Raw genomic sequence first — 26,397 nt, forward strand, 5'->3', positions numbered from 1 at the left:
AATTACATCAACTTCACCCTGAACAAAAATAATCTTTCACATCTTCTTATTACACATTAATGCATTTTTTTAAACCTAGCTCTAAACAATTCATCTTCAAAATTTCAGAATATTTTTCTGATTGTAACATTTCCATTTGAAAAATCTGATCATATTGAATTAAAGATACCAACTTTGAATGCTCATACTTAGAGTTGAGAAGATTTTTAATTATCCAGAATCCAATTCCATCATTTTGATCCAGAGTCAACCATTGGCAAAACTTTTGATTCCGTAAACTGCCCAAAAACAGGTACATACAAATGGATAAAGAAAGTATACCACCCTCTTGAATTATGACAAAATGCTTAGCTCAGAACGAAATATTCCCAAATTAACTGATTTATCCTAAATGGCAACAAAATTTACAAATATTTGGCCGCAATTTGACATTCCATCCTTTGTATTGCAAAACACTGTTTTAACTCTTTGGCAATGATTTTTCATATGGGGTACACACAACCAAAAAATGAGGCAATTTTTCTTGCCAATGGTGCAAAGTGGCATTTGAAGAACACAATATATATGAGGTTTTAATGTTGAATAATTTTTTCTCTAAAAATTTCCCTCACATTATTTGTAAATAAAGTGACTCTGCATTTACTCTCACATACTCTGTTAGCCACATTCAAAGTGTACATGTGTGGTGAAAGTTGGTGAAATATCTGATTGAACTCTTATGAAACAAAGCCCTCGAAATGTAATAAAATATGATGCTCTTTCTTACTTCGTGCGTAATATGGTTTATATTTATCTCAATGAAATTGCTTTATAAATATAATTTAACCATTTCAAACAACACATTGGTAAGATTCAAGTAGTTCTATGAGAATTTTTCGGGGAAATATTCTTGGAAAAAAAATTCAAAATGTTTCATTTTCATGTTTTCATAATGCTCGTGGAGAGCAGATGCGAATGAGGATAGTGTGGATTTGGGCATCATGGATCTAAAATATGATAACATCATAAATACCTGGAAACATGCTAGGTACACGGAAAGATTTCATTCTCTTTAAAGTATTTGTTGGTCTATAATATTATGCTCTTATGCTGAAAACCCTAAAAACAGCCATAGAACTTCGTTTAAAAGTTCTAGAAGCATTGCAAAATGAAAGGTATACATTGATGAACTGACATTTGCTGCAATAGTAACAATTAAAAAAAATTAAAATCGCACTTGTAACAATAAACTGACCGCAAAAGTACGCCGTTTGAGAAAAGGGTCGAGGATTATATTTGCCCAGTTGCCGAGGAAAGGGTCCAGCACCCCGCTAGGTAAGGTCGTTAAGTGGAGGAAGCGACTACCTGGGCAATTCCTTGCCAAAAAACGACTCCGTACATGGTGAAAAAGAAATGCTCAAAGCCTTCGTACAGCCAAAAGCAACTTTCCGAGAAGGAGCCCTGCGCGAAAGGGTTTAACAAATTTTAACACTTTTCGTGATCGAAAAAAAAACTTCATTTTTCAAAGAAATATTTCGTGAATTCATGATTGTTCAATATTTTTTTCTTTTATGATGAAAATAATTATTTTTTTATATTTTGGGGGAGATCCGGACACCCCCCTGGCTACGCCTCTGGCACCATGGTACAAGTTAGTTGGGGTACATATAAATAAAAAATTTGGTAATTGTTTTCTACCCGATTTTGTTGTGAGTTCAAGGAACCATAATCAATTTTTCACCTTTTAAAGTATGTAATAGATGACTCTAAGCCCAGAATTCTATCAATCCATTAATATTCATTCTCACATGAATCTCAATAGCATAAGTGCAAATATAAATTCTTAAATAGGAATAAACAAAATGATTAATATTCACAAAAATTGAACTGACCTACATGGTTATACAACCGAGGTAGAACAATGGCTAAAAAGAGATTGAAAAGTTTTGCAGCGATAGGGGGAAACAGCACAGTGTCTGATTTTGCATTGGATGCTCGGACTGCTTAGCTGTCAAGGTTACTTCAATAACTACTCAATTGGAATGGAGTTTATGCAAATACACTCCTTAGATGTAGCTGAAAGAGACAGTGCTGGGGCTTAGATCAACCCACCAAGTATGAAAAGATACAGCACAAATATTAGGGAAGTGGACCCTAGCAAAAATCAATGTTTCTGGTCTTATAAAACTCATACACACATGGTGCTCAATCGTAAAAATACAAATACAACCTAACAAATGGAGAAACAGTAAGGATAAAAATTCCCTATCACTCCATATCCCATTTAAATACCAAATATCCCTCCAAAAATTTTAATTTCATCTGGAGTAAGGTGTAGAGATAGTAAAGCAGCTAAAAATCACAGAGAAAAGTTACCTGAACAAGGCTTCTCAAAGGACCAGTCATTATCTTCAACATCCAAAAGGCACTTTCAATTTGTGATTTCTATCAGCTCTTGGTGTTTAAACTTATAATCTATTGATTGATTACAATATTTTTGAGCTCAATAGAGGTAGATTTAGTTTTGGACTAATGGGAGGAAACCTTAAGGAAACTCTTGTAAAAGTGGTACCCCAAAAAATTCAGATATCATTCAGAGTAAGTTTCAGAACAATTTGGTTTCTCTATACTACTACAATAGTATTACTATTATTACCCAATACCCCCTCAGCCCTCCCCGTTCATGCTGAATGCAGTTGCAACCAAATAAAATAACACCCAGCCGATGGATTTAAGGTTACCTTTTCTTTTTTTTTTAACGTAGTGATGTTGGAACAACATTGATTGAAAGTAAAAGAGGACCACGCTCATTTTTTGATTGCAGTCAATAAATTTAAAGACCTTGTAAATCCATACAATGAAAACTGGTGATGTAAAAATATATTTTAGAAACAATGCTCAACTGCATTGAGGAGAGTGAAAATAAATGAATAAATATGATTCAACTAATAATAATAACATGCTACTTCATGAGCAGTTAACAACATCAGATGCAACACTGCTTCATGACAGGAAGTGATTACACCAAAGGGTGTGGTAACTTGACATTCCCCGAGTGCAGTTCAGTTAAACTCATTAGATGAATCTATGCTTGAACTTTTCCAGGCAAGATGTTGTGATGGTCACAGTCATTAATAAAAATTGGCTATTCTCAGGACAAGCTTTAACATTGGTGACGGTTGCTTCTTTGTACAGCCAACTGAAAAATAAATGCGACAATGAGATTATAAAACAAAAAATATTATTACAAACAGGTTTCATGCATGAAATTTATCTTGGTATTTAAAATGACAAATTAGTTTATTTAATCCATATAATAATGTGTTTTAACCTGGTAATTCATAAAATAAATGGATTAAAACAAAGTCATTTTATTCAGGAATATTCTTAATTTAAAAAATTCAGAGTTTGCATAAATCAGGCAATTCCAGCAATAATGCATGGTACTTCAATGTATCTTAACAAAAACAATGATATAAGCACAGCAGTCAACTCTGTTGATTACCCTCCTCAGTAATGGTAATTAACACATAATTCCACTAAAAATGGATTCTCTAGCTGGCAAGCACTTTTAGCACATAATTCTTTCCCAAATAATGTCCACAGTTCTTTACAAATTATTTTCTATGACATGGCTTACAGCCTTAAAAAGAGATTTCATATAAAGTATTCTTATATCTATTTGAATGAATACTTTTAAAAAACATTCAGAGCCACCACTATTTTGCTAAAATTTGAATGTTCATACAGTAGACTCTCGTTATTACGAAGTTCACGCGACCGAAAAACCGGAGGTTCGTAATAACGAAGTTCGTAGGAACGTTTCTTTTAGAAATCGTCGAGAAAAAAGTGTATTATAAACGCGATTAAATTACGCGGAAAATTTTGAAACAGGAAAATTCGTTTCAGTTTTACAACAGAAGAATGCGGCATGACGCAATCGAGGGTTGATATCTTCCCGAATACATTAAGTCCGATATGCGAACTAGATGCGTTCCAAGACCTTGTTCCTAGGTTGATAAACTTACAGTCCGGCCGCCGAGAGTTGTCCAATGACAGAGAAAATGGTCTAGGTCTGGGTAGGGGTCAAGGCTGCCAAGTAAGAAAGGGAAACGCTTACAAAGGGTTCCGTGAAGAAAAGAACCGGAAGGGACGACGAGAGTGAAGGAACTAGAGGAATAATCACTTGTTTTGGTGATTCGAAGAAAGGGCTTGTTTTTGGTGGATCAGGCTTATTTCGGTGCTCCTTTATGCATTTGACAACGTTGTATGACTAGGCGAGGGTGTGAGGTGCGTTTGGGGGCAGCGATTGGCTTAAATTGTGCTGGCGCAGGGTTATCCGCCCCTCCTAATGTGCCGTAATCGGACAATTCTCGCCAGCCGGAGAGTATGCAAGTAATCGAGGAGTACGGTTATCCTGCAGAGTGCAACACAGCATTACACATATGCGCTAACTCACGATTGTGACGAACTGATTTAGCGGGTCGTGCGATGCATCCGGAGTCGAAAAAATAGCTCCCCGCGGTGACAAAGAACGGGCGAAAAGCTGAATAGTTCCTAAATTCACACCGGATTCAATGATACCTTGTTCAGATTGTGATCACAGTGAGTTTCCCAGCGCCTCATCGCGTAGAATCGGCCAAATCGAAAGGAGCCAAATTCGAAAATTGAAAATTTTGAATGCTCGTATCTCTGAAAATTCGTAAAACGAATGTGCATAGGAAGAGGACTGACTGTACATCCAATTTTTCGAACGGTTATGAGTGGGTCACCGTGACTACACAGGAATGAAGCTTGTTATATGATGATCTCTGCATTTCTCCAGGGTTTTCTTCCGCGTCAGGTTGTTGGTTGATTGACAACAGTTTCGCTGGCAACGGGAGACTCGGCCATGCTGTCTACAGAAAGCTTACGCACACCGACCGATACCTAAATGCAGCATCTCACCATCATCCCAGTCAGAAGGCCTCACTAGTGGCTACATTAATTAACAGAGCGTATAATATCTCCGACGATATCTCCCTCTCCACGGAGATAAAGCACCTCACTACGGCACTGCAGAGAAATGGCTATAGGAGAGAATTGGTCCTTAAAAGGACCACGAAGGAAGAGGAAAAGCGACGCAAGGCCACCATTGAAAACCAAAGTGATGACGTTGGAGAAGAAGAATCGTCAAAGAAGCTATACGTCACCATCCCTTTCATTGCTGGAACGTCAGAGAGGATCGCCAGAATATTAAAAAAGCATGACGTGGTCACCAGATACAACTGTGTGACCAAGATAAGAGACTTCCTCCCCGGGCCCAAGGATATCATTCCCCAAGAACTGTATGAGGGAGTATACAAGGTGCCCTGCTCCTGCGGAAAATCCTACATAGGGGAAACTTGCCGCTCCATGCATGTGAGGATTAAAGAACATCAAAGGGCGACCAATAACAAGCAGTTTCAGCTCTCTGCCATCGCCGAACATGCATGGTCGGAACCTGGCCACGACATAAAATTTGAGGAGAAGAAACTTTTAGTTAAGGAGTGCCGATACTTCCCTAGACAAATCAGGGAAGCGATAGAAATTCAAAAAACACCTTTGAATTTCAATAGAGAAGATGGATACTTCCTTCACAGCGCCTGGAAAAGAGTCATCAAAGAGAGAGCCAATCAGAGAGAAGCACCCAGTCAGACAGCCAATCACAGTGCAGCTCCCATCCAGCCTACAGTATATAAGCGAGGCAGAAACCAACAGCCGACACCTTCGACCTGAAGACGCTGGCAGGACAGCCAGCGAAACTGTTGTCAATCAACCAACAACCTGACGCGGAAGAAAACCCTGGAGAAATGCAGAGATCAGACCATCGCCGCGGAAACCTACGCTCTAACCTTGTTATATGATGTTGCGTGTAAACTGAAAAAAGAACCATAATTGACGCTCTTAGGCACTGTACACGAGAAGAACTTACACGTGGCGTGATTATTAAAACTTAAGTGTAGTGAATATCCACCTAAATGCCGTGACTTATGCGTGGAACTTTGTAATAAAGTTCATTTTGTATCCGCCGGGACCGGGACTGAGGTTCGTAATTTCGTAAAAACGAAAATTTCGTAATAACGTTTCTTTTACTGTAGCTTGGGTAGGCCTTTACGTCGGGACCAACTATTAGCTTCGTAATAACGAGGACTTCGTAATAACTTTGTTCGTATTAACGAGGGTCTACTGTATACATAATGTAATAAGTACATCAGCCTTCTAAGATATCCACACCAACATTAAGAGAAGTATTCCCGGTATTTTTACGTAGGAAAAATGACAACATGTGCCATGACAGAGAGGATTTCACATGATAGTTTCAAAGTTTCTGCGTGTGCAATGTCTCATTTTCAATCAAAATCTCAATCTTTGAAAATTTTAAGGTCACCAGGTCAAATTTAGTAATTTATTTAGGTTTCAAATTTCAAGACTCATGATGAAGACCCAATTTTTGCAATAGATGACCACAAGTATGTTTATTTAGGCAGAAGCAAAACAAACTGTTGTGAAAACAGTTAAAAACTCAAGAAATAGTTAACAAGGAGGGGGATTTTTTGATTAATTTTTATAGAAAAGACGTGAGCTATATTTTGAAATCACAGTTATTTCTCCCTTAAGATATGATGTTAAGGAGTGATATTAAATAGAAAAAAAGATTGAGATATGTTATATACACATACAAGGGGTTCAAACTACCCCAAAATTTTTGGAAGATACAGTATACCTCCTCATTACCATTCCCCAATTTCGAATGGACAATTCCGAAATAAGAGGACTTGCAATGATGCCACTGCCACACAAATTTTTTTTAAGAATATATTCATCCTTAGAGAATATGTCAAGTTTATTATTCCTCTACAAAAATTGATTAAGTATTTCTGGATATTTCTATTTACCCTGGAACATTCTTCTGGGTTTACTGTTGGATATAAAAGTAGAGTGTAATATTAGATATAAAACCTGAATTTTTAAAGACTCAATTAATCAGGAAATATTTTCAGGAGTTGTTCTCATTTTTTACTTAAAGAGTGAGTAGCATTGGCTTGCCAACAATTCACTCGTATTGCACAGCCTCTGGGTTTAATTGGAGCTGAAGTATTTTCATAACTCAAGCTTTCCATGCCTTTTCAATATGTAATACCATTATGCTATTAACAAGACAACTGGTTTACTTTTGTTATATTGGCCTTATTTTCACATCTTCGTCTGAGACAGTGCATGACCTCACCAGAAGGCTGTTAAGGATAAAATTTGACCCCTGTGACCAATTTATATTCTTTAATATATTAGTAACAGTTTTAACGACAATTAATGGTAATCAATGATAAGGTACATTTTGACATTCCTCAGCATTTCCTTCTAGTCTTTTTTCAGTTTAAATTCAATTAAAAAGGATAATTATTCTTTACTTCTTACCATTAAACTTGGCTTTGCATCTTGCATTTATTAGCACTTCTCTCATAATTTAATCAATTGACACACACAACACTTATGCTTTTATGAGTGTACTACATGCATATGTTTGAAAAAGCATACATTACAAGTGAAACCTCCATGTACGCTACTTTTTTCTATTCAATATCACTCCTTAACATCATATCTTAAGGGAGAAATTACTGTGATTTTCAAAATATAGCTCACGTCTTTTCTATAAAAATTAATCCAAAAAGTTAAGTTCATAAAATGCATGGTTACAAGGAAACACATACTGTAACCACCTTCATTTTCTGCACACATACATACATGTTTTCGGATAATTAATTTTTATTTGACTGTCCTGCAGATTTTACAAAATAAAGTCAAAAGACAAAGTTTCCCTAAAGGGTACTCTCAGCACTGAAACTTTGGCTGTCTCATCACTAGAATCGATGGCACAGTGGTGCGATTGATAGACTGAATTTCAATCAAAGTATACAAAATTAGTATACATATACCATATACTCCATACCCTTTCCCCCCCAATTAACCTCATCACCACCTGACCTTCCATCCGCCTCTCCTTCCCCAGCTTTTATACTTTTATGTTTTGACCCTCCCTCTAATCTGTCCCCCCCTTCCCTCAACAGACCTCCCCCCCTACTGCTATCGGATATATAGGGATTGACATTGTAATTGCTCCTTCTGTTAGTCTTGATAATGACACTATGTATAGCTGTCGAAACTAGTTGACAGCAAATAAAAATTTGTAGAACAGTCCTCGGTTTTGGTTACACCATGAATATCTCATCGTTCCACCAAGTCATGCCAAAATCAGTTGATTTCATTACCATATGTGTACTCAAGTACATCTTTGGGGTGCACTAGCAAACAATAATGTACCTATGTACAACCAAACCACTCCTACACCAATGCTGCGTCTAAGAACTATAAACCAAAATGATTCCTTAGAAATGCTTTGTGCACAAAATTTATGGATTAAAAAGGTGATTTGCTAATACATAATTAACTGTCTTAGTATATTTATGAGTTACTTGGAGAATAATTGCTCGATGAAAAAATTTGTCTTTCGATTCTAGACTTAGAATAATCTTTTTCTTATTTTCTACCTTTTAATGCCCAGTCATATTTAGCATATTTCTAATTAGTTGAATGGTCTAGTCTGATGGACAAGGGGAGGGTCCAGTGTCGCACTGAGTTTGGTCCCTGGGACAGGCAGTGGATTATTAAATAATTCTTTAAGAGACTTTATAAGACTACGCATTATTGAGGAATATAAATTAGGATTGTAGGCTTTCGAGAAGAAATGGCTGCAGGGATACAATTCACAAAAACAATAGGAAATTCTGACATCACTCAATATTGACACCAGAGATTTGTTTTAAAAAATCAATTGCAAAGAAGAGCATAATGATACCAGATTTAAATTAAAAATAAAGATACGTAAAACAAATTTTTGTTCATATAAAACAATTAATTCAGAAGGTTTTCCACCTATTCCTACTGCAAAAACAGCCTCTAATTAGTTGAATGGTCTAGTCTGATGGACAAGGGGAGGGTCCAGTGTCGCACTGAGTTTGGTCCCTGGGACAGGCAGTGGATTATTAAATAATTCTTTAAGAGACTTTATAAGACTACGCACAGAGAAGTGAAGGTCTCCTGAGGTGTTCATATGTAGGAAAGCATTTTTCTCAGTAGGACTCCAGCATGAAAGGGCTAATTAAATTTGTAAGGAATAGGATCAGATAAGGAACCCTCAAGAAATGCAGAACAAGATAATGAAAGAGCCTCAAGGCTAAAACAAACCACAGAGTGTACAACTGCAGGGTTAACATTGCCAATATTTGACCCTTACATGTATGCAATGATGTCATTTAATATTACTTCCAAATGTTATTAATGGAACACAATGCCCACACAAAAGAGGTTTAAAGCTGTACAGCAACTTGAAACCAATACCCCTGCGGTGCAAAGGTTTTATTTGTTTTGAAAGTCTAAGTATCAAATACATCTCTGCAAAGCACCAAACAAAGAAGACTAACATTATGATAGATAATTTAAATATCCACACCAAAGAAAGCCAGTGGGGGCTCCATATTGTTATTCCCAAGATATAGGCTAAGCATGGAATGAAATATCACAAATAGAGGCAAAGACTTATGGTGAATAAAATTTTGACAAATAAATCTACCGATTTCAGTTTATGATCTCATCGTATAAACTCTATTCCATCATAAAAAATCGAAGTTTTCTCATTAAGAAATGGTTTTAAATATACATTTAGTATATCATTTTATGATAAAAAAGGCATAACCACAGTTGCTGTGACGCACATCTCCTCAAAGAGGCCATTGTGACTCATCCAGTGCAGGCATTTAAGAGTTCTGGTGGAGCCGTGCCACTTCACCAGACCTCAGAGCCTGTCATTGGTGGTCTGATACAATACGACAGGAAGGGAGGAAGCAAAGATCACAGGTTGAATAAATGCACAATTATGTATTACCTAGCAAGACTGATCTTGAGACGACAACATCACCAATATCTCATTTTACGGAATTATGTACCGCCAACTCCTTTGTTCATGGGAGCATTTTTACCATTTTATCTGGAGTGAGGCAAGCCATCTGAGCACAATCATGCAAGGATTGTTGCTGTTTAGCACTAAATAAGCAGTTGGTGAGACAATGTACACCTATGTAGGACGTCCCATCAGTGCCCATCAGTTTCTCTCCTGGTGGCGCATTTGCTGTAGTTTTTACCATTTTTTGTATTTGATATGATCTTCACCAATTGTCATTCCGCAGTATATCATAAAAAAGATGTAAATCATGGAAAAATGATAACTGCGTAGATATTGTAGCATTGGTCTTTGGTGTTTATCTTTTGAATTGTAGATTATTGTATTCCTTATGAACCATATTCAATAATTCACTACAATAAGTTTTCCTTGGGGCCAGGTCAGCATTTTGTGCAAAAAAGTTCTGAAACGAATAATTGCAAAACCAAATCGATGGAGTAAATATTGCACGAAAATTTGGTGCCTCTACTCATAAAAGATTTGATTTTTGTGAGCTTTTGTGATTTGATTTTGCAGGGACTATATTGGGCCCCTTTGGGCAGATCACGGGATATTTAGAAACAGTGCGCTATCAAAATGAAATTGATATTGGTTTCAGTCATGAATTCATTTAAACTGGTCATAACTAACCCTCCAATACCCTGTAAATGGTATGGAAGCAAGAGAAATCTAATTTCAATAATGTATCACATTATATACAGCCATTACATAGTAAGTAAAAAGCAAAGAATATGCAAGAGGCTTTGCATGCAGTTACGTGCACGAGGTAAAAAACGCCTAAGGAGATGCATACATTACTTGTTGCAATAAAATGATTTGACTTGACCAGTTACAAATCCTGATAACGTCAAATAATTTTTGCACTGTTTATGTCTTCCAATAATACAGTCCATTCGGATAATCAACATTAGTACACATTGCTCCAACTAAGCAGCTGACCCATTTATCCTATATGTTCAGCAAATATGCGTACATCGAAGATGAAATTTTACAATGAAGTCTAATTCACAGATTAAATACATAGCAGTTATTTTATGATCCAAATTTAATGAACATCAATGTGGATGATCACAAACACCCATGCTCTGGATAGGAGCAACCTAACCAGGCGGGATTCAAACCTGCAACCTTCGGTTTGGCAGACAAGGGCTTTACCCCATTGCCACCGAGGCCAGCAAATGATCAAAACACATTCTGGTCAGTTACACTCAGAAGGCTTAAGACAATATCAGAAAAAATAGAAATCAAATAAAGAAAAGCAGCTAATGCATATCACTTTCTCCTGAATTTAACCGTTCTTGGATAAAAATATACGGTGAGTTCTAAATTTTAGGATCTAATGAAAGCTATATGGGAGTAAATAAAAAATTTTTTAACTTCAAAACTCATTTTAGACTGATAGGCAAAAGTGTCTTCAAAACTAAATACACTATCAACTTTCTCACCACTGAAGTTGCACAGTAAAAATTTATTCAAATGCCTAGCCAAAGTTTTACATTTTAAGCATTTGAATAACATTTTAGAGAGGAACTCTAAGATGAACCTCATTCCATCAGGTAACATAAAACTTAAGAAATAAAAACATCATATTTTTGCCTTGAAGTATTATTCGTATTCTTATCAACGGTTCAAAATTTGTAACGGTAACAAAACAAAATTGCACATGAATTCAGATTCCAAAGATTACTTCGTAAATGATGCAAGCCTCCGAGTATGATTGAAAATCTGAATCATTACCTCATATACTAGAGACCTTCTAAATATCATGAATTCATGACATTCAGATTATAAGTTTGACTTAAGCCTGAATCACATGATCATTATTACCGTCCTTCAGAGCGATAGCTCCAGCAGAAGGTTTTCAGAGAACAAAATAGTGATTGCTCGACCCATAATTTTCTGAATCACACAGTCATTCCCACTGTTCCTTTTTCCATCGCTTTTCTGTCACTTTCTGTACTTACAGCTGTAATTCCATTCAATGTCAAGCATGGCATTACAACAGCTTTTAGCAGCCTTGCATTCTGATTGGCTGAAGGACAGTGCCAGCTATGGTTTCAGCTGCGGAATAAGGGACACGCCAAGTGAAGGAAAAAGGGATGCGATTTTCATTCTGGGAGCCATCGTGGGAAACAATCATGATAAACTGTTGATTTTTCGTCATTGCTGGAGCTGTACCTCCAAAGGGATGGAAGAAATGATCATGTGATTCAGGCTTTACCTGGGTTCCATAATATTTCAATAAATTCACTCCGCCATTATGGTAATAATATTTTGCTATCTCTCAGACAGTCAAATCTGAACTGAGCTAGTTCAGAAATTTGTACCATTTGCATGGTACTTACAAACAGAAAAAAAGTTCCATTCTTTGAAGGAAGAAGCATTTGACCAGTAGATACACAAAAATGGTAAGAAAAACATAATTTATCAATGCCAAATGAGATTACTGAGGTGTTCATAGAGAGGGAAATAACACCATTTTCTTCTGAGCATTATATGCTAACTGCCCCATCGCTGACATTGAACAGTTGCACATTCAACTGCAAGCCAATCAGCAATTTACTCCAATCCATGCAAGTAGGTTCGAGAGAATAGTACCACTTAGCTTAGATAAGCAGTGGCTAATTGGAAAGGGCTATTGCAAATCGAATACATATTATCATACTGGAATAAAATTTAGTATCCACATACTTGACAGCAGGGGCGGATCCAGGAATTCTTTCTGGGGGGGAGGAGGGGCACAAGCAAGGCCGTATCCAGGATTTTTTTTCTGAAGGGGGGCACAAGGATACCTCGTAATACAAAACGAATGTAATGGTAATGGGACCGTATGAAAAATCTTGCATATTTTTAAGGGTCTGGGGGGGCACGTGCCCCTCCCCCTCTAGATCCGCCTATGCTTGACTTATATATATCCTATCAGGTTTGCGATAAAGGTATGGACATGCATTAAAATATTCCACCATTAGCAGATGATTAATTATTACTTAACGATCTCACTCGTTAATCCTTTCCACTATAGAATATTTAACATAAGTTGAAACAGAGAGAGATGGGAAAGCCTGAATCAATTGGTCCATGAGGTTTGAGATACTCAAACACGGCACAAAGAGGTAATGCCTCCTTTTGTGAGCTTATTCTTCCTTCAGCTATAGTTGCTTCAGGTTCTGCTCTCTGCTTGCCATCTTACCATGTGCATACTAAATGCTGAGGCACACATGTATATCTTCTTTTTCTTATTTTCACACTACTATGTATATGGCAATGCCTTACTGGCATTCATTCTGCTCTATCTATTCCAGTCCAATAATTTCAATAGCACGAGAGCCAGTGAGGCCTAATGAGAATATCCAAATTCTAACTAGCAAAATCCTTTGAAATGGACTGAATTCAATGCAAACATATTCAGGACATGAAGTTCATCCTATCTTCAGTTTCACTGACCAATCTGATATAAAAATACTTAACCTACAAATGCCATCAAGTGATACACACAAGAGGACTCCAGCCTGCACCAACGTGCATCTTTCTGGAGACTCATCAATCATATCATCTATTCACCAACCTTAACACGCATCACATCAAAGGATATAATCTATCACATACCTACTCAGTTTTCTTTCAAATTTGTTGTCTAAAACCCCAGAAAAAAGTAAAATGGGTACCTAAGAAAAATGATATCTGTACGAAATGCTTGGAGTAAAATTATAAATATGTACATAATTACATAGAATTCATGTTATATTGAAAACACTCTTGTCATGAAATCAGAAGAATACACGGAGTCAAAATCACAAGATTCCATTTGAAATGCCATAATTTCAACCGGCTAGAAAAATTATTTTCACGATTTACATGTAAATTAGCATAAAGTGGTGGCTCTGAGTTGTACCATTTTACATGCTTATTCTTAGGTTTTAATTTTTTACCATCTGCCATTTAAATAATATATCTCTTTTACGTGAAACTTACACAACCAATTACCGACTATATCATTTCAGCAGCCCAGGAGTAGCATATATTTTGTCATTTCACTTCTAGATGGATACATATTTACTGCTCAGGGCTAAGCCTTTTATTTTAAATTTAAAATATAGCGACATCAGTACAAATCACCTTTCAAGTTACTAGTAATCTAATTTCTAATGTTTAATAATACCACATGTACTCGAGCTTGAGGTAAATTCCTGGGATGGGCTTCAAGTATAGAGAAATAAAAAAAAAGGAAAATTAAATCTGAAGTTGAGGCTTTAAGTGATTTTCAACATTTAAACAGCAAGATACACCCATACCTCTTATAGTGCAATTTCGATAAAGCGCAAATCTGTTCTTCGGGGAAACATCGCAACGCAGAGTAGCCTTATCAAAAAACTTTAAATTTAACGCTCCCATGATAAAACGTGAACTTGCACTAAGTACACGCGAAATTGCTATCAATTTACCCATACTAACAGAATTGCTTGCCTCAAATCTTTTTTGTTTATATACTAATCGAAATGCATTGCTGTGCAATGGCCAAAATCAGTACTCGTCATTGGGTCCAGATAGCCGGCCTACCGAAGTAATTTATCTTGTCTCCTTAACAGAATGACAATAGTTACCGAATATGTCTGAATATAGTCCCCCCTTTTCTTTCCAAAAATGTCTGTGGTAAAAGTAAAGGGGGGACTATATTCAAATGCATTTTTAAAATCATTTTTTGAAACTGAAGTCTCAAAATTAAGGGGGGGGGACTACATTCAGAGGGGGACTATATTCAGAGAAATACGGTAATTTAGATCATTAATTAAGTGTGGAGCTAGTGGGCCAACCACTGTAGGACCAACTTCAACTAAGCGGTCAACACATACGGAAAGTTCATTGTGAATCTGTACAAAAAGACGAGGGTGGTAAGCACTCCGAGACACTTAGTGAAAGCTATGGTTGGTTCCAGAATTTTAAACGACAAGCAGGAATTTTCAGTGCAGCAATATTAGGTGAATCTGCAAGTGTTGATAGCGCAGTCACCGCAACCTTTTCTGATGAACTCCAAGCTGTGATTGAAAGTAGCTCATTTCCCCCTTAATAAGTTTTAAGAGTTGATGAGACGATATTGTTTTGGAAAAGAATGCAATCTCGTTCATTCAATGTAAGGGAATGAAAACTGGGTCAGGTTTCAATGCATTTAAAGACTGTTTCACGTAGCTGCTAATGCATCAGGGGACTTACAACTAAAGCCAGTTATGATTTACCATTCATAAACTCCACGAGCTATGAAATGGTATTCAAATTAGCACTAGCCTGTTATTTGGATGAGCGACGAAGGGGCTTGGGTGACACAATAATTGTTTTTAGGCTGATTTAAAAATTCGTCAACTGCCGGCAATGCATTACGAACCCCTGAGAGCGCAGATGGTAGCCCACCCGCACAACAGGAGGGAATTTCAAAAGCACGTACAAATTTTTTTACGTGAATAATATTCTTTGCATGCGTGCCTACTATCTTTAAAGATATTTTAAACTTTAAAAGTTTATATAAGTAAGGATTTTTAAGGCTATTAATATGAATATATATGGTTTAAAGGAAATTCGATACCCAACACCTATGCTACCAAGAACGCATCCCTATCTTCCCAATGTTAAAACGCTCCCATATAACACAAATTCTTATAGCGCAAAGACCCCAAGGAATGCATCCCTAGCGCTATACGAGGCATGGGTGTAAAAGAAAACTTGGTTATTTATTCTGGATCCTTTCTTTGTGGAAGGGCAAAATTATAAAGGACTACATATACCTGGTGCCAATAAGGATGCAAATTAATTTTTTTATTACCAATCCAATGCTGCAACATAACACTCATGCAACTGATTCTAAGGTGACAAGTGTCTTACCTGGCTTCTGTTCCACCCATAGGAACTTTGAAAACCATTTTCTTCCGCCCAGTGGTATTTAGGATAGACTCTTCAATTCTTTCCTTCAAGATGTCAATACCTTCAAGATTAAATATACGCTAAATTATTAACAGTTTTAAACCTTTCACTAGAGTTTTCATTGTATAAACTTATTTATGCCATACTTTAATGGAATTCATAATGCCTGCTCTTTAAAAGAGAAATGTCAATGCCATCTAAATACATATACGGATCATTTCATGCTAACTCAGACGAGTGGTGTATTGAGCTCTCACATTTTAATGCAAATTGTTATACATGTTTGCCTCATCAAATATAAATCACCACGCGAAGCTTTATTTGAAAATTGAAGAAAAACAGTTGAATCATGGATATTTTCCAAATGGCAATTTTACGTACACAGGAAATATTTTACATTCCATTTTTTGTCAAGTAATCAAATGTCCCAAAAACTTATTTCTTCAAGAAGTACTACTTACAATTATTGCATAATTACAAAGCTTTATGCACAATAAGCTGCAATACTAATGGTTAATAAACATCATGCAACTCAGTAATAACAATAGATAACATGCTTACCAACTTCAGTCACAGCAGATACAGGAAGTATATTTCCACCTAATACCTGCAGTTTATCTTCCGTTCCAACCAGATCTACTTTATTCCCAACCACCAAAATATTACTCTTGAGTTTCTCAGATATATTTAAAGATTGAAGTGTCCTTGTTACTTCTATTGACTGAGCTAAGGCATCTGGATGACTCATATCACAAACATGGAGAACAAGATCCTAAAACATACAATACATACATGCATAAGATTTACCCTTTGAAAAACAATTATGTATGTATGTCAAACCTCCAAAACTTAAAATAAATTTAAATAACACATGCGTCAAACCAAAATGTGCTCCTGAGCATGACAAAATGCCTAGCAACAACTACTATGCACACAATAAATTCCAGAGATAACCAATAGGACTTATGGTGGAGAAATACCATCTCCCATGAATGCAACATTTCTACCTATGCTCTCTGTTAGCTCAATTTCCAAGAGCATGCTGTACTCTGGAGTGTGTGCACAAAATGCTTCTTACAATAGATTCTTAGCATGATTAAGTATATTAACAGCAATACAAGAAAAAATATTGAAAATGGATAATTTGAGGAAACCAAAACTAAAATGTCTAGTTAATTCTGAAAGTAGGATATGATGGCCACTTCTACAAAGCAAAAAATATAATGATGGGGGAAGATGAAAACAGGAGAGCACAATTTGATAGTGGTCGATTCTGGGCACATTAAAAAATGAAAGGAATCTGGATGCATGTTTACATCCTCTGATGCGAAAGTTTTAAGGCAGAGGATTAACGCACAGTTAGCTATCAAAACATTATCAGTGCAGATTTTCCAAAAACAGTGGAAGTTGGGAAGGCATCAGCAAACGAGGCACAATTTATGAATACAATTAAATTTATTAAATACAGCAACTTACAGCAAGCAGAGCATCCTCAAGTGTGGCATTGAATGATTCTATCAAGTTGGTAGGAATATCACTTATAAATCCAACTGTGTCCACATACAAAACTTTCATTTTCGAGGGAAGGACACCAGCATGAATGGTAACATCTAAAGTTGCAAACAGGATATCTTTGGGTTGAAGGGCTTCCTCACCAGTCAGAGCTTTGATGAGGGAAGTCTTTCCTTCCACAGAAAATGGAAAAGAAGGTTCATCCAATGAGTGATGAAGCAATGGCAAAATGACTTCAATTCATCAGAAGAGAATGAAAAAAATAAATACCAGCATTTGTGTAGCCCACAACAGCCACAGTAGGGAATTCATTCTTACGCCTCTTGGTTCTCAGCAGTTCCCTCTGGCTGCGCAACTTTTCTAATGATACTTTTAACTTGTGCTCTCTGTCGGCAAAAATTCGCCTTCTCATTTCTGTGTATGACTCCCCTGGACCACCATAACCCTGTCGAGATGCCTCTCCTTCATGCATGAGCTTCATTTTTGACCTGAAATTAATTACCTAGATAAAAATCTGAATTCTAATGATTTCAAAAGTTGAACACATGACTATATTAATTCCCCAAGAGTGCTTGATTTTCACAAATGAAAAAACGACTTCGTTTTCTTCCACTAATTTATTTTGACGGTACGACATGTTTCGACCTTGAGCGGTCATTTACGAGTACAAAATTTTGTCAAAAGTCGGGTAAATTTATACCAGGAAGGGACTTGAGAAGGTTGGAGGGGGAAGTTAGGAGGGGTGGGGGGTAATGGGTGGCGGTTATGTGAGGGATGGGAAAACCACTGCGAGGACAGTGCAAGGGTCATTAGTAAAGGTCGAAACATGTCGTACCGTCAAAATAAATTAGTGGAAGAAAACGAAGTCGTTTTTTCATTTGTGAACTTAAACTTCCACTAAGTTGAGCCTGACACCATTGAACGTGCTTGATTTTATTTACAACTGTGCTGGATATCAAATGGTCGCATCACCAAGAAGAGTTACCTTCCAATTTCCATGTTTCATAACAGATATATTTGGGAGAAGGTACAGGAGAACAAGACAACATACAAAAGCAAACCATGCATCTAAAGTGAAATATGGGTATCATAACATCGAAAGTTTACAATGGGAGAAAAGGGTCTCCAAACAAAGTTTATACTGAGACAAATGGTCTGCAAGAAAATATGTACATTTCCTCTCTGATGACATGACATTCAGACACAGCCCATGATCATTCTCTATTAAACCATATGAGTCATAGAGTGAGAAAACTCAATTTGCCTGCCCCAATAGTAAAATTTGGTGGTTCCTGAACAACTAAATGTCACCTTGCCCGAGTGCCAGAGAAAATTCATGGTATGAAAAAAAATAATTGAGATGAAAAATGTGGAGATTATTTGGCAAAAGAGTTGAATGGAACATTTCAAAGGCATTCAATAACGATTATTTAAAGTGCCACTGTTCAGATGACCAGCTTGGGCAGGCAAGCTACAGGTCCAATTTTGACAGTAAAAAAGTGAGGAAGAATGGTATACTCTTGAATTTCATCACTGTGAATTTTCCCAATAAATATAGTGTCATCATACATTCAACTGATTTTATAGCAGAATGATAGGGGCAGTAAAAATTTTACCAGGATACTTCTTTCTCCTATAGTACCTGGTTCATTGATTTTTTCTGGCTTTACCTGCTATAACCATGGTAAAATCAGAAAAGGTAATTATCTGGTTTTAAACTAGTTAGTAAAAATACATTTTTATGCCTACTTCAATTCACGTTATTGTCGTAATTAATGAAAATGTTAATTCAGTCATAAATTGATTACTTCTTGAACAAAACTCCTGACTACTCATATAGAATCTAGGTCCCTGTGACGTCATGTGGAGTGGCATCGCATGGGCGCCAATCCGGCATTTTCCAAATGAGGTTAAAATTGACCATATTTGGGTATTTGGTCGCCTCATTAAATGAGGCGACCAAAATCTCAAGAAAACAAATTATTGGCATAAAAGCAAAAGGGTTGTTGCTAATCCTACAATAAATACACATATAGTCTTTAGAAAAAACGGGGAAACTCTAGCTTTTTCACTAAAATAAGAAGCAAATATGTTAACCTTACCACAAGTATGGGATTTCAGCCATAGCAACTTGGAGTTTGGCTTCCTTGGTAATAGCACGCTCCCTAAATATTTGCATCACAATGCTATATCGATCAAACAATTTTAGGCCAAATAATTCTTCAAGCTCCCTAAAAGAAGAGATAAAAAACTTGGTTGTTAAGGAGTCAACAATGCAAGACAAATAACACAATATGATTTTATCACATGTATGATAATTATATTGTAAAAGATAAGTTGGTGGCCTGACTGGCAATACATTCCCATGTTTTTCTCTCAACCTAGCTACATGGTACGTAAACACACATAATTTAATGTGAGAAGGCATAAATCAAATTAGATCATTTCTTTTTTCTGTTTATGCAGTCACATAAACTGGGTGGTTCCAAGGTGCATTTTCGTGTTCATGCATTTACACATTCCCTTGTACAGGTCAGTGCATTGTTTGACCAGAATCTAGCTATGTACATACATTTAGATTTTCAGAATTATCATTAAATTATGATGATGTTACATGTTGAAACCAAAGTGGTGAAATGAATGTAATCTTTTGAAAAACAAATTCATGAATATTTTTACTCATCGAAAGAAGTACCCAAACTGATCACTCCTACAGTATATAATCAAAGTATTAGTATATTCCAAACTAGTACTACTTCTTCGCCTGTTATGAGGGTGCCTACAGGTGAGGTGGACGGTGTGTAGTGCAATATTGCAATTTTTGGGGGGCTTGTTAAGGCCTGGTTACACAATACATTTACACACACGAGCTAATGCCTATATGTATGAACATGTGAATGAACACAAAAATGCAACCAACTTGTGCAAATGCATGAACAGAAAATAGTACATGCTCTAATTTGATTAATGCATTCATACATGCTCCACTCCACCAAAATAATTTATGCATTCACACGTTAACTATTACGTGTTACTGCATTTTGACATTAACTTGCATGGGTTAATAGACATTGCAACTAGGCCTTAAGGCCTGTTTACATAATACATTAACACGCACATGTTTATGTCTGTTCGCGTGAATGATTTTTGTGGACCGGAACGGAACATGTACGAATGCATGAACCAAATTAGAACAGGTTCTATTTTCTTTACATGCATTCGTACAAGTTGGTTGGTTACACGGTGCATTTTGGCATTTATTCTCACGTTCATACATTTAGACATTAACCCGTACGTGTTAATGTACCGTGTAAACAGGCCTTCATGACTTCAGTGGGGTTATAAAATAAATATAATATGATAAATAACAACAATGACCAGTAAAAATAAACTTTGTACCTCACCTGCTACAAATAGAAGCATAAAAAAGTATAAAAAAGTTAGTATGTATGGTAAAAATATGTAAAAAAGCTTGGTGAGTAATCTTATTTGGGGAGGTTCAGTGCCCATGTTTAATTAGGCGAGGAGAGCTGTAATGCCAGGGGTGTGACCACCACTGCTTACGATATTTGTAAATTCAAGCAAATCCTTAAATCAAGGGACTGGGGGAAAATTTAGTGAATTTACGAGTATTTCTTATAGCGCTAGGCACAATATTACCTGTGTTGATATCCTCTGAGCACATCAATGCTAATGAAAATTCCTGTAGCTGATTCAATACCCCTTACTTTTTCCAATAATGATTCCAAAGCACCACGTCCAAAGAGTGTTTTCTTGTCTAAGGTTTGAAGAGGCACCTTCAACTGCAACATAACATTATGAAGGTTGCGTTAAACCAAATAAAAGGATAGTATTTTTGCTATGAAGTTGTTTGATATTCCTACAATGATTTAAATGATGGTATGTTGAAAATCTCTGCATAGACGTTTAACTGCCGGTGCAATAGCAGAAATAAGAAATTCAATGCAATATTTTACGAACCAGAAAGCTTTAAATTAAGAATTGAGGCCTAGAAAATGGTACAGCGTCGATTACCTGATACACAACTTTCCAGCTCTGCAGTGAATGCACAAGAGCCACAGCTTCAGCCAGCTGCAAATCTGGCGTAGTTCTGTTTTTCTTTTTCTGGCCCCATTTCACATACGGCTGAATAACAATCAAACGGTGACCACCACCCGGAACACTAAAAAACCTCTTTGCAATAGCGTCATATTCGAAAGCCTGATCACCTTCGAAATCAGCAACATTTTCTTCGTTTGTAGAATCTTCACTTTCATTCTTTCTAGAAGAAAACAACTTCGTGGAAGTACTTAGAGTTTTTATGGAACAGCATGTTTCTCCACGTTGTAAGCGCGTCGTGGTTATAGGCTGTACATTGATTCCTTTCTGTTTGATGTACGTTGCTGGAAGCATATTCTGAGCAACGACACTTAAGTACTTTTTAAACACTCGCCTTGAGAAAAGATCATTAGCCTTGCCACAAGTCCTACAACCTAGCATAGAAAGCATTTTCGATTAAATTTATCACTCCAATATGCAAAGTAAGACCACTATTTGGCAGTTGATTTTTCCGTAAAATAGGTATGCTTTTCCTCTGCTGCCATCCAGCCCGCTTGACAGGCTTTTGATCTCACAGATGTAACTCTATAAGAAACAGCTGCTGCAAATAGACTTGAAAAAATCACAAAGGATTTCTTGCTGTAGGGTAAATATCTCTTCGAAAGTGACTGACCAATGTAAGTTGCTGCAAAAGCTGAAAGACAAAATTGATTGATTCGATATCATTATAAACACGAAAACTAAGAGTGACTAGAATACTGGCGTCAACGACAGAGATTAGTTTCAAGCAAGATAACTTCATCATTCTGAGTTCAATGCTCACCTATTGTGAAAGAAGAGAGTCCTGTAAGTAATGTCCTAGACATGCACTCCATGTACGAGCCAAATCCTGGGTGAACGTCCTTGTATTGCTCCTTAAGTGCCTTTATATTATTCATAATGCTATACCATTAACTATAATTCCAAAATAGGGAACCGATATAGCTCAGTGACAATGAGATCTATCTACTTACGGGCTATTGATTATTGCCGACGAATGCTACTCAATATGAGTTCGTTCCGCGGCTTCACATGATACTAGGATATAGATAATTTTAACAGTCCTGGCATATATTTCAGCTGTATTCCGAACGCACAAGACGGGAATACAAATGAAAATATTGCCCACAAATGAAAACGAAAGAATGCCACCATGGACGGTCTCCTGATAATATTTTTTCTATACTAATACTCATTCGCTATGCTATCACAATTATTAGCACTAAACAATACCCTTGAGAAAGAGATTATTCGAGTAGTATTCGAAATTCTTTCTACTGAATTATCCAACTGAACTTAAATGACGTAAATTCTCATAAACATTATTCGGATATCACTCTTCATTTGTTATTCCTCAATCCCAGTTCCTTTTGTTATTGAGTTGCGGATCTGGAACAGTGGACCGTCGCTGAATGGAGTGAAATTAGCTCCAAATAGAATCAGCAGTGCAACCAACATAGCAAATACAGTTTGTGAAAAATATTTTTGATGCTGCAGGGCTGTGCATTTTCGCAATTTATTTGAATGGCATAGTGTTGTATGGGATTAGAATTTCATACCCAATGGGATAAGCAAGTCACTCGTTGATTCAAGGTTATCAATCGATGACGATATGGAGAGGTGTGGAAGCTTTGTACTACATAATGTTTATATGGAAACCATGGAAATTATTAATCCGACGAAGTTGCGGTACATATTTATATAACTAGAGTATTATCATGTCACATTTCTGTATTTTTATGAGTTTTGGTGTTTAAGATGAGTTACCCTCCATATAAACATAATGGTAATTCGGAAGGCCTATCGTAAACCATAGCTTGGAAGGGGGGGGGGGGGGGAGAATCATCGGGATAGAAAGAACATTTTGATGTTACGTAGGTATTTATGTTGTTTTCATAATGTCAAAATTTCATTGGCTCCTATAGATATTACATCTTTCGTTCCTTCGTCAGAGGATCATCCAGGGAAAGAAGGAATTGCTTATGTATGCCAACGAGTACATATGCATCGAGGCTTTTCTTCTAATTTCCTCCGTGGGAATGCAGACGAACATTTTTTCTGGGGTGTTATTGCACAGAGGAACAATGCACCACTTGTAATTTTTCCTTATTTCAGCCATGTTCTCCTTTAAACGCAACGTGGCTCTTCCAAACCTGCAGTTACTGGGCTTGGATCTTGGACTCGTACTGAACTATGACGTCACGGCCAAAGATTAGTGGGGGCGGTATTTTTTAGCCCGCGAAACTCGGGAGACTTTTGGGAGTCATTTTCTAGGGTAAAAACTGAATTTTAAGCGGAAAAAAGTATATTGCGGTACTAAGTGTTTACTGTAGTATATCAGCATACTGTTTATAAAAAGTATGCAATTTCCCTATTGGTACTACTCAATGTGAATGTGAGATCGTTCAGCGGCTTCACATGATACTCGGGTACAGAAAATTCGAACAGTCCTAACAAAAATGTCAGCGGTGTACCCATGGTATACTGAACGCCGAGACGGGAATACAAATGAAAATATTGCTCACGGATGCCAACGAAAGTATGCCGCCAAGGACGGCATTCGGATAGTAATTTTTCCTATATTATTATTTTCATTCGCTATGCTATCACTTGTGAGATTCCTTGTGTATCGATTTTCCCTTAAATTCAAAGTTAGCTAGTAAATGAAGTAATTTATTTCTAGTTACATATATGCTGCTCACATTCTCTTCGAATAGTGAATTTTTAACGCTGCAATAGATTTCGAAATCCTTAGGGTGCGATTCATAGACGACACTGAAATTGCTCACTTAACAAAGTCTCTCTTTACGGTAAAGTGAGACTTTAGCTAAAGCCGATGTCCCACGGTCAAATTTGCGTCAAAATATTTTGATCAAAATTTTTGTCCAAAAATTTTGATGCAAATATTTTGATACAACTGGACTGGGGGTGTCCCACGATGCATCTCATTTTGATCAAAAACAAACGATAGACGATATTTATGTAAACAACTAGGAAACTTGTGGAGGTGGAGGATTCTTTCTTTTTAAGCAGGCGAAATTGTTTGAACAGGCCTCTTGAACATTAAAGATGCGAAAAAAAGAAAACAGAAGGAATGCTGAACTTGGCCTTGGCTGGAAAAGGGGTATGAAAGCGTTGGAATAAGCATGCTAAACATGTTGGAGAAGGAGTTGGTCGCCGATGTTCCCGTTTACTATCGATAATAATTGACGACAAGTCAGGATATTTTCATGTCCCTTATCAGCAAGGTTGAGGGCAGAATAAAACGCCAGGATACAAACGTGAGGCAGTTTATTCCCGCGAGGAAAATGTTATTAATAAATGATGGACATTGTGGTTGAGGAGATATTATGAATAGTGCTGTAAGCGTGCATTTAAATCACATTTTTCTCTCCTAATCTAGCAGTTTCTAAAATAAGGTCCTTATCCTATAATCATAGTAATAGAAACGGGCAGCTGTAGTGTTTCACAGGTACAATCGTCAGTTCATATTAGTCATTTCTCCAGCTGCTCGCTCGCATTGTATGCCTTCCATAAAGCGTAAAATTCGTCCTCGATACCTTAAGTAAATCTTTTATTATTTCCAAAACATCCCTCCTGGTATTGCGATTCTAAAGATTGCTTCCTTTCTATTTAAGATCAACTGATTATTACGGATTTCCTAGTTGAGAGCTTCCATCGCCTATCACTGAGACGAATATTTGCTCATATTTACCTTTAGGGCCACACCAGGCGATGAAATAGACGATCACGAACGTATATATATATTTGAAATAATGTTTTGTGAATTCACTTCGTGATATGGTGATATTATAAATTTAAAACTAAACCTTTTAGTATTCCAAACAATACTAATGAAAAAACTCAACCGGTTTCGATCTTTTCAGGTCCTTATCTAGAGGTTTACGACTAAGATAACGACCTGAAAAAGTGGAAACCGGTTGGGTTTTTAATGCATACTGTGTGGAAAACAACAAAGTTTATTTTTGTGTCCATAATATACATAATTATTAATTAAAATACTCATGCAGACGATAAATAAGTTTAACGTATTTGGCCTGTGTGTCAGCGCTTGGCGATGCTTTTTTGTCAAAGGCCCTGTGATTGGTTGGTTTCATCCAATTGGATGAAAATTTAGAACCTGTCCTATCCATTTGTACAAATCGGTGATTTGTACAAACGATAGGACCAAAAGCCAGTTGGACAAAATTTTGACCGTGGGACAGGGTGCGCGTCAGTTGCATCAAATTTTGATCAAAATATTTTGACGCAAATTTGACCGTGGGACATCGGCTTAAAGTTCGATGCAGAGTCGTTTCAAGGATCTAACTTTATAAAGTGGCACTTTAGCTCCTAAAGTCTCGATCATGCATTGAAAATTTGAGTGTTGGCAATGAACGCTGCGAAAAAGTGAAGAAAAAGATGACACACGATTTTAAATGCGTACTTGTTTACAATTATTTCTAGCGACTGGGTTTTCGTGTTGTATTTTGCTAAGATTTTATTAAGCTGCATTTTCTCGTTTTCTCATATTATGTGCGAATGTAAATGAATACTGCATCATTGAAAGCTTTTCCCCACTACCTTTTTTGTACGTTAATGACTGAGTTAGCTGAATAAAAGCTCACTTTTAATTAGCTTCGTGCATTGGTAATGCCCTTCGATGTTTCCAGCGATGTAAATATTCAAATGATGATATTTTCACGACATTTTCTATGATTAACTGCAAACGGTTGTTAGGACTACATGCTAGGCGAAGTTTGATGGTGTACTTTCATTGAAGGTGGGTGAAATAGTGAAATTCACTCGCGTTACCTTGAAACTGTACCAATTATTTGAAGATATACCGATCAGTGGTTGTC

General features: G+C 36.7%; 3 protein-coding genes across 4 annotated transcripts in view; 1 reads left to right on the forward strand and 2 right to left on the reverse strand.

Annotated features, from left to right (window-relative positions):
• Window positions 1-2,844: 2,844 nt before the first annotated feature.
• On the reverse strand, window positions 2,845-21,946 carry LOC124170951 (putative GTP-binding protein 6). The gene is made up of 8 exons (XM_046550037.1): window positions 21,473-21,946; window positions 21,098-21,240; window positions 19,540-19,668; window positions 17,708-17,925; window positions 17,402-17,610; window positions 16,487-16,697; window positions 15,887-15,986; window positions 2,845-3,178 (listed from the first exon to the last, which is right to left on the reverse strand). Exons 1-8 carry the CDS (start codon window positions 21,944-21,946, stop codon window positions 3,055-3,057), a joined length of 1,608 nt encoding a protein of 535 aa, XP_046405993.1. The 3' UTR covers window positions 2,845-3,054.
• Window positions 21,947-21,987: 41 nt separating this feature from the next.
• LOC124170952 (transmembrane protein 141) lies at window positions 21,988-22,892 on the reverse strand. Of its 2 annotated transcripts, XM_046550039.1 has the most exons (3): window positions 22,769-22,892; window positions 22,320-22,450; window positions 21,988-22,190 (listed from the first exon to the last, which is right to left on the reverse strand). In XM_046550039.1, the coding sequence occupies exons 2-3, from the start codon at window positions 22,432-22,434 to the stop codon at window positions 21,988-21,990; spliced, it is 318 nt and encodes a 105-aa protein (XP_046405995.1). In that variant the 5' UTR covers window positions 22,435-22,450; window positions 22,769-22,892. The 2 variants fall into 2 exon arrangements, with proteins under 2 accessions (XP_046405995.1, XP_046405994.1); XM_046550038.1 differs by having other exon boundaries at window positions 22,320-22,887.
• A 229-nt stretch (window positions 22,893-23,121) lies between these two features.
• LOC124171005 (protein phosphatase 1 regulatory subunit 7-like) overlaps window positions 23,122-26,397 on the forward strand; it is a 29,577-nt gene continuing 26,301 nt past the window's right edge. The window contains exon 1 of the mRNA XM_046550126.1: window positions 23,122-23,224. Coding sequence (XP_046406082.1) covers window positions 23,140-23,224 — 85 coding nt within the window. The 5' untranslated portion in view covers window positions 23,122-23,139. The remainder of the gene's footprint in view (window positions 23,225-26,397) is intronic.

Source organism: Ischnura elegans, chromosome X (genome assembly GCF_921293095.1).
Source record: "Ischnura elegans chromosome X, ioIscEleg1.1, whole genome shotgun sequence".
Classification (NCBI taxonomy): domain Eukaryota; kingdom Metazoa; phylum Arthropoda; class Insecta; order Odonata; family Coenagrionidae; genus Ischnura; species Ischnura elegans.